This window comes from Saccostrea echinata, unplaced genomic scaffold, assembly GCF_033153115.1.
Source record: "Saccostrea echinata isolate AGI-Se365-2 ecotype Australia unplaced genomic scaffold, CSIRO_AGI_Sech_v1 ptg000001l, whole genome shotgun sequence".
NCBI classification, from domain to species: domain Eukaryota; kingdom Metazoa; phylum Mollusca; class Bivalvia; order Ostreida; family Ostreidae; genus Saccostrea; species Saccostrea echinata.
The window spans coordinates 44,102,103-44,111,403 of NW_026889750.1; the positions used below are offsets into that span (position 1 = coordinate 44,102,103).

Sequence of the window (9,301 nt, forward strand, 5' to 3'; positions counted from 1 at the left end):
GTCATCGAATGGAAAATCGGACGGAAGACCCACTCGTTGCTCGCAACGAGATCTCATCTAGTTATTGTTACATTTGTTCTGAGCGACTGTGTCTGACATGTCGCGACCACCACATTAAAAGCGACACCACTACATTTCATGCTATTGTTCTGTACCAGGACAGGCAGTCAGCAACCCCAAAAACAGAGTCCTGTCGCATTCATCCAGAATTTTGCTATGAAATGGCCTGTGAGTTATGCAAACTACCAGTCTGTTCAAGATGCATGAAAGAAGACCACCGAAGTCATACGTTCAAAAACATTAACGACGCATTAAAGGAATCAGAAAAGCGTTGCAATATTAAGATTCAGAACATCAAAAAGGCCATCATTCCAAACTGGCGGGATACTCTATCCACTTTGTGTGAAGAAAAAGTTGAATCAAAAGAAGAAATCTCCAAAATTAGATCACAATTGCAAGATGACGCAAAGAAGCTAAAAGATTTAGTGGACGTAATTGTGGAGAAAAACCTACAACGTTTCGATTATGAGGAAAAGCGAATGAACAATGACTTGGAAAGGCAGGCAAACCTCATATCAGGATATATTACAAAAAATGAACAGTTAATTGATAACTATGAAGATAAGATGCGAGGACCTTACGAGAAATTGATGCTGCGAAAAGAGATTTTCGAGTCCGATGTCATGGAATTTGAAGAAACAAAGTTAAAAAGGCCAATTTATCTCAGAGAAAATATAAATGAAGACAACGTGTCAAAACTGCTTGGAAAATTGTACATTCCTGCAGAAACATTGCTTCAAGAAGACAAAAATCATGTCGAGTCCAAACCAATAAGTACTGCATTCAAGCTGCCTTTTTCTGATGCAAGGCATATTTCATATGTCCCAAATAACAAATTATGGATAGGAAATAAGGATGGCCAGATTCTTCTCACAGATGATACTGGTGAAGTCTTAGGCAAGATAAACACCACCCAAAAAAATAATCAGCACGGTTGTCACACAGTAACTATGGAAGGTGATTTACTTTACGTCGATCAATTAAACAACAGCATCAAGAAGTATACATCACTGAGAATGAAAACCACCTTCATTGTCACAGGAGATTGGAAGCCAGTATGTATCTTCTCTTCTCCTAGGAACGGTGACATTCTAGTAGGATTGTATCAAAGTATGTTGGCCAGAGTGGTCCGGTACGCCAAGGAGGGAAACGAGCCGTGGCCGATTCAGTTTAACGCTAAGGGTGATCCTCTTTATCAATCTCCTCTTTACATAACAGAAAACTTAAACAGCGATATCTGCACGTCAGATGGATATCCAAATAACGCTGTAGTGGTGGTGGACAAAGACGGGATTCACCGGTTCACTTACAGGGGACAACAAGAAGAATCGAATTTCTACCCACGAGGAATCTGTACCGATGTCCACGGACGGATTCTAGTCATAAATGAGTATAACAGTATCCACATGATTGATCAAGACGGGAACTTTGTCACTTTCTTGCTTACAAAATGTGAAAAGACAGGGCTACATTATGACGTTGGAATATGCAGAAATGAAAACAACACTCTTTGGACATGCGGAAAAAATGAAGTGAAAGTTTTCAAACATTCTAATGCTTTGTCAAGTTTGTGAATACAAGAAAAGCCACGTTTTTGAAAAAGTAAATTATACTCACTTACTCGGCGTAGCTAGGTACTAGCTATGAAATACAGAGCATAATTTAACTTCTTAATAGGGCTACCAATGAGATTTTTTTGGCCATTTTTGACGAAGTCAGGGGAGTTTATTTATACCGTCGGTGTCGGCGTCCAAGGTTGAAGTTATTAAAGCAGTTTTCTTTCCAAAATTATGTCCAATATATTAATCAGGGTTGCCTGGATGATGGATGTAGAATATTTCATTGTGCCACTCATCCAGGTTTCAACTGGCATTTTCAGCATATATTTTTCAGATGAAAAATTATCTTTATGTTTTAGGAACAATTTATTTATTTTTTTATGCCCCCGTAATCGATTCGGGGACATATAGTTTTTGCCCTGTCCGTCCATCTGTCTGTGTAGCTGTCTATTTGTCTGTCTAGCTGTCTGTCTGTCTGTTTGTCCTCAAAGACTTTAACCTTGCTTATAACTTTTGATCGGTTTGAGCTATGGCTTTCATATTTCAATTGTGCATTCCTTGTGACAAGACCTTTCTTTGTGTACCATCAAATTTGACCTTTTGACCTTGACCTTGGAGTTTGATCCACTTTTGCTAAAGAAGATGGGCGAACAAGGCGAGCGCAGTGCCTATAGTGCAACAAACATGAAGGTGAAAAATTAAATCTCAATTAAAACAAAATTTTCTTTGCTATTTCATCTAAAATTAAAGTATACTTTATGTAAAATCTCCACAATTTGCAATAATCTCTCTAAGATTGAAAATATTTGCCTATGAAATAGCATACACACACTACAGATGGCAAGAAGGATCATTTTCTCATATTAAAACACAATTTTTCGATATGAGTGTGTCTTTGCTCCATATTTTTCAAAGTTTATCTTCAAAGTTGGCGAAAAAATATACATTTTCTGGTCAACAAAAACATGGAGCAAAGACCCACTATACCTTAAAAATACACTTTTATGACACAACATTCGCATCTTTTCGAGAAATACTTGAAGTCCATTTAGTCAAGGGTCATATAACAAAGATGATTTAAATACCACAAATTGCCAAGAGCTGAAGCGCAATGGTTAGCGTCTTAGTCTTAAAGGAAAATGGTACTCAAGATTTTATTGCCAGGGTTCGAACCCCACGAATACCACATTATTTTTTTTTTAAACAATAATTTTTTCCGAGAAAATTTTCCTCAGAAATGTTTTGTTTATCATAATTTCATGAATCTCAATAATGAGCACTTAACTCTAAATACTTAATTCACAAACTGATTATGATTTTTATATATCTGAAGCTATAGACATTCTGCGCGCCTTGTTCACCCATCTCCTTTTATCGGACTTTAACCTTAGCCATAACTTTTGAGCAGCTGGTGCTAGGGTTTTCAAACTTCACTTGTGACAAGACCTTCCTTCGGATACCAACAATTTTGACCGTTTGACCTTAACCTTGAATTTTGACCTACTTTATAAAAAACTTTAACCTTGGCCGTAACTTTTAAACTGATGGTGCTAGGGCTTTTTTTACTTCACTTGTGTATTCCTTGTAACAAGACCTTCCTTTGGATACCAACAATTTTGGCCTTTTGACCTTGACCTTGGAGTTTGACTCACTTTAAAAAACATTCAACCTTGGCCATAACATTTAAACATTTGGTTCTAAGGCTTTCATATTTCACGTACATGTGTATCACTTGTGACAAGACCTTCCGTTGGGCACCATTTCACCTTGACCTCAATGTTTTACTTAATTTTGAAAAATTTTAACCTTCGCCATAACTTTTTAATGTGGTTTTAGGGCTTTCATATTTCACATGTTTATTCTTCGAGACAAGACCTTTCTCTGGGTACCAACATTTTTTTTGATCTTTTGACCTGGAGTTTGACTTGCATTTGAGAAACTTTAACCTTCGCCATAGGCTTCCATACGGAGGCATCAGTGTTTCAAAAACACATCTTGTTTTTTTTTTTTATATATAAATTTTTTGATCATTATTTTTATGCCCCCGTAATCGAAGATTCAGTGGTATATAGTTTTTGTCCTGTCCGTCCGTCTGTCTGTCAGTCTGTCTAGCTGTTTAGTTTATCTGTTTGTCCGCATAAACTTTAACCTTGCCCATAACTTTGATTGGCTAGAGCCATGGCTTTCATATTTCACATGTGTATTTCTTTTAACAAGACTTTCCTTTGGGTACCAACATAATTGACCTCTTGACCTTGGAGTTTGACCCACTTTTGCAAACATTTACCCAACTTTAACCTTGGCCATAACTTTTGAACAGCTAGTGCTAGGGCTTGCATAATTCTTATGTGTATTTATCATGACAAGACCTTTCCATGGGTGGGAGATATATTTGATCTTTTGACCTTGACCTTAGAGTTTGACCCACTTTTTAAAAAACTTTAACCTTGGCAATAACTTTTGAACAGTTAGCACTAGGACTTTCAAATTTTACAGGCATGTTCCTTGTGACAAGACTTTTCTTTGGATGCCAATATTTGACCTTGGATTTTGACCTACTTTTGAAAAACTTTAAAGTTTTCTGCAATAACCGTTCAACAGTTGGCGCTAGAGCTTTTATATTTTGCATGTGTATTTCTCATGACAAGGTCTCCCCCTGCGTACCATTAATTTTGACCTTGACCTTGGAGTTTGACCCACTTTAAGAAAATATAGAAAATTTTAACTTTGACCATAACTTTTGGATGATTGGTGCTTGGGCTTTCATATTTACCAGGTTTACCCATTGACACAAGCCCTTTTTTTGGGAAATAACATTTTTCATCTCTTGATCTTGGAGTTTGACTTGCATTTGAGAAACTTTAACCTTTGCCGTAAGCTGCCATACGGGGGCATCAGTGTTTTACAAACTCATCTTTTTTTTGAGCAGGTTCAAGGTTTAGGATCAGGTCTCATCCCCATGTAACTTAAAGCCTTTTGATGATTAAATTTGCATGGATAATTCATTTAGGAATGCACACTACCAGACTTGGTACAAATGCTGGATCTATAACAAACATATTCCAGATTATTGAACAGGTTCAAGTTTGTGGAACAGGTTCATTCTCAAGTAAATATAAATCCTACCTAGCATGATATCTAAGGAGGAAAGCTAACAGACTTGCATCGGTTACTGAATCCTGCATTTTCTAGATGAGATAGTTTTTTCAAGCAGGTTTATTCCCTAGTAACTATAAGCCCTACCTGGACCAAACATGGATGTTGCGTCAAGGAATATACACTTTCAGACTTGCTTCGGACGCTGGGTCAGAACTATATTTTTTGTGATTGCATGAACAGGTTAAAATTTTTGAAGCAGGTTCATTCCCAAGTATTTATATTTATAAAGAGATATGGTGACTTAACTTAATTGCGTTGATAATGCATCTAGGGATGCTTACTATCAGACTGGTTCATATGCTGCCAGGATCTTGCATACAATTTCTGGATAAAAATCTAAGTAGAGTTTTTTGATGCAGGTCCATCTCATAGAAACTATAAGCCAAATGGAGACCATGCATGGATAATGTACTACCAGACTTGCTTCAGATACTGAATTTGGCCTATATTTTCTGGATGATTGAATAGGTTTTAGTTTTTGAAGCAAGTCCATTCATCCGAATACCTACAAGATTTGACATGCTTTGGATGCTTGAGCTGACTTGCATTTTCCAGGTGATTGACGTTTTTGGAGCAGGTCCATTCCAAGTTTACTTTAAATCCAACCCAGACCAAACTTGCATAGGTGCTACATCTGGGGATGCACAGGACAAGAACATTTGTTTTGTGCAAAACTTTGCCCTACTCCGCTGTTACTTATAGATAACATTCGCTGAGATGAGCTTTGTAGCTTTTTGATTGCTGTAGATTCCTTAATATACGCGTAATTACGCGAGAAGCACCACTCGCGAAAAAAAATTACTCGCTTTTATTTTTTATGGTACTGAAATCAATGTAAAATGCCTTGATCAACCGTCCACTCGCGAATTATTGTTCTCGCGATTTTCCGTTAAAGTGCCATTTCGCGAAAATAAGTACCCGCGAGAAATAAGGAATCTACATTATCTAGATATGTTTTATGTAGGTCTCTGGTATCTATCTGTCCGAATTTTCTCTCTAAGCTAAAGTTCTGCGATAGAAATCAATTTAGAAAAATACAGTTTTGAACATTATTGTTCTGTTACATTCGCTAAGAACTTGTAAACAAACAATAATGTTCAAAACAACATTATTCTGAATTGAATTCTAGCTACAGAACTGTAGCTAACTAGAAAAGAAAATTAGGACAGACCTAACAGAGACCCACAGATGCATTCCTTGTAAAAATCACTTTTTGGTCACAAGCTTCGATTTTTGTTTCTTGAATTGATCTACATTCCCCTGCATAAAGCATGGTATCCTTTAATAAAACATATCATTTAACGCTTACTCATGTTTTCCATACTCTGGTATTTCTTTCCTAAGAGAGCTACAGTTCTGCAGCTAAGATATGGTTCTTTAGCTAAGATATGGTTCTGTAGCTGTAGCCTTACAAAAATTTACTATAGTTAACTATAGTTTACTATAGTGAAAACTTTGATTTACTATGAAACTTTACTCTTGAACTTTTTTTGAGATTTCATAGCTAAAAATCTCTAAAACTCGATAACAGTAATGTAAAATTTGGAATTAATGTGTGAATATACAAATAATACATCAATTTAATATAAAAAATGTGCATGTATGAATTGAAGAACAAAAAATATAACGATCTGAAATCCATGGTAAAAATACTTTGATTTACTATTGTGAAAAAACTTTGATACTATAGTAAACTATAGTGAAGTATAGTACTTTTTTGTTAGGGATGTAGCTAAGATACAGTTCTGTAGCTAAGATATGGTTCTGTAGCTAAGATATGTTGCTAAGATACAGTTCTGTAGCTAAGATATGGTTCTAAGCTAAGATACACTTTTGTAGCTAAAATATGGTTATGTAGCAAAGATACAATTCTGTAACTTAGATACAGATCTGCAGCTAAGATATGGTTCTGTAGCTAAGATACAGTTCTGTAGCTAAGATATGTAGCTAAGATACAGTTCTTCAGCTAAGATACAGTTCTGTAGCTAAGATACAATTAAGTAGCTAAGATACAGTTCTGCAGCTAAGGTATGGTTGTGCAGCAAAGATACTGTTCTACTATTAAAATACGGTTCTACAGCTAAGATACAGTTCTGCAGCTAAAATGTGGTTTAGTAGCTAGGACACAGTTTTGCAGCTAAGATACGGTTCTGTAGCTAAGATACAATTATGTAAATAAGATACAGTTCTGCAGCTAAGGTACAGTTCTGCAGCTAAGACACAATTCCAAGTTAAGATACAGTTCTGCAGCTAAGATACAGTTCTTTATCTAAAGTATGGCTCTACAGCTAAAATACAGTTCTGTAGCTAAGATATGGTTCTACAGCTTAGATACAGTTCTGCAGCTAAGATATGGTTCTGCAGCTAACATAGCATATTTCTTTAGCGGGTGTAAAATTTGGCACTTTGATTGGTTAAGGGTATGCCAATAATTTTGGCAAAAATTTTTTTGGGCGGGCACAGAGCCCAATGAGGTTGCAGAGAGAGAGACAGAGGAAGTTCATCTTCTGGAAGTTTTTTTTTTTTGGGGGGGGGGGGGTAGTTTGTTCAACTGAATCTCAATTTATTCAAGATTTGAGGTGAAACCAAAATAGAGATATAGTGTTTAACAAGACTGATCAAAGTAATATTTCTTGCACTCTAAACTTGTATGTAAGGGTGCAAAATTTAGTGATTAAAATTTTACCTTTCTACTTCCATATTGCTAAAATAAACCAAACTTAGCACCCTTCCAAAAAATCTCACTGTACAGTGTTACTTGTATACTTCTGTCGACTTGGTTATTTACATGAACCAGATTGGTTAAATCTCCATCAATGAAATACTATTAAAGGATAAGGAAGACTTTTACTTTCTTCTTCAGTATTTTAATATAAACAAAAACAATATCAAGAAGGAAATGTGTACAACTTTTGCTTCCTGTATGGAAGACTGCTAGTCCACACAACTTTCTTCAAGTGTTAAAATAAAATCTTTTACTATCACAAATATTTCTTTCATACAGCCTTAAAGATGAATTACCCTTATAATAATTAATATATCAATTTAATATAAAAGAGTTTCAAGACATCTAACCAAAGTTCAAAAATATCAGTTACTCTAGCTGTTTTCTAAACCCACCCCCACCCTTGAAGATATTGTAGTCAAAGGGACTGTTTATGATGATTGAGTGTTTTAAATTATTGACATATTTAAAAATTTTGAACTTCATATTTCCAAGTCAGTAAAACGATCATTTTGACCCTCTATTAAATACACAATTGTAAAGACACCAGAAATATCCTATTCATCCCTCATTGAAGAAACTGGAGTCACAGTGACTCTTCAGGATTTAGAACTTTCAAATTAACACACTTGCTTATGAGTTGAAAAGATAATTCTGACCCCCACCCCCCTTCCCCTTTCCCCCCAGAGTTTCAAAGGAAGTTTTAAATTAAAGTAGTGGTAACAACTGAGATACAATAGCACACTAAATATAAAACCAAACCCCTTTACATACCTTAATAACCATCAACTTTTTAATCCTTTTTAAATTTACCCCCATGTCCTAGGTGCCAATGAGATTTTGAACACACAAGATGTTACATGTATGACCAAACACATTTAGCTATAATTCTCTAAAAAATTAATATTAAATATTTTCACTTCAAAAATCAATTAACAATCCATATAGTAATTCTCCAGTTAGACAATACCTTGAATTCATTCAAAATATTATATACTCATACTTCTGTAAATTTGTTTCTCTTTCATGTTTTAACCTGACTGCCTTTAATTACTCATCATTAAATTTCCACTTTGTTCAGTATCACAGGCCAATACAAAATAACATTACAATTTATAGAAAAGAACATAAACATCACAATATCACAATTTAAATCAGAACCTGAAATATCTTTTATCTTACAATTAAGATCTAATTAACACAGTCATTGATAATTTGTTAATGAGGTACCAAATCTGGGAACAAATAAATTATATAAAGGAAAAACAACATTTTTCCACATTACATACATACATGTACATGCATATTTTTTTTAAACACAAAATCAAGAGCACTGCATACCATACCTCTCTAAGAGCCTCATTATGCAACACAATAAATGCACTTTTTTTTAAAATATTTTTTTTCTTTTTAAACCTTTAATTGCATTGCTGTATGCTCCCTCTTCTTTAAACAAGGATGACAATTCATATTAATGAATGATTAACAATTTATAACATAAAATACAGATGATGTACAAGTGAGATCTATAAGGACAATGTAATAACCTTGTCAGTGTGACTGTCTGTTACATAAACTCAAGAGTTAATTATTGTCATGGTTTATAAATACCACGTATACTATTACATGAAATCACAATTTGTTTAATAAACAAAATGTTTATTTGTCTAAGATATAATTATAAACAATTCAAACAACTGTATAAATTCATGTTATGAATATTTTTTTTTTCTCAATATAACTATAATTAAATGAAATAAAATGTAATTATATGAATGTGCATGGAATATTTTTTGAG

The 9,301-nt window shown here is 34.6% G+C and overlaps 1 protein-coding gene across 1 annotated transcript; it reads left to right on the plus strand.

Moving 5' to 3' along the window:
- Window positions 1-221: 221 nt before the first annotated feature.
- LOC133197710 (uncharacterized) lies at window positions 222-1,634 on the plus strand. The gene has a single exon (XM_061333879.1). The coding sequence runs from the start codon at window positions 222-224 to the stop codon at window positions 1,632-1,634; it is 1,413 nt and encodes a 470-aa protein (XP_061189863.1).
- Window positions 1,635-9,301: the final 7,667 nt, after the last annotated feature.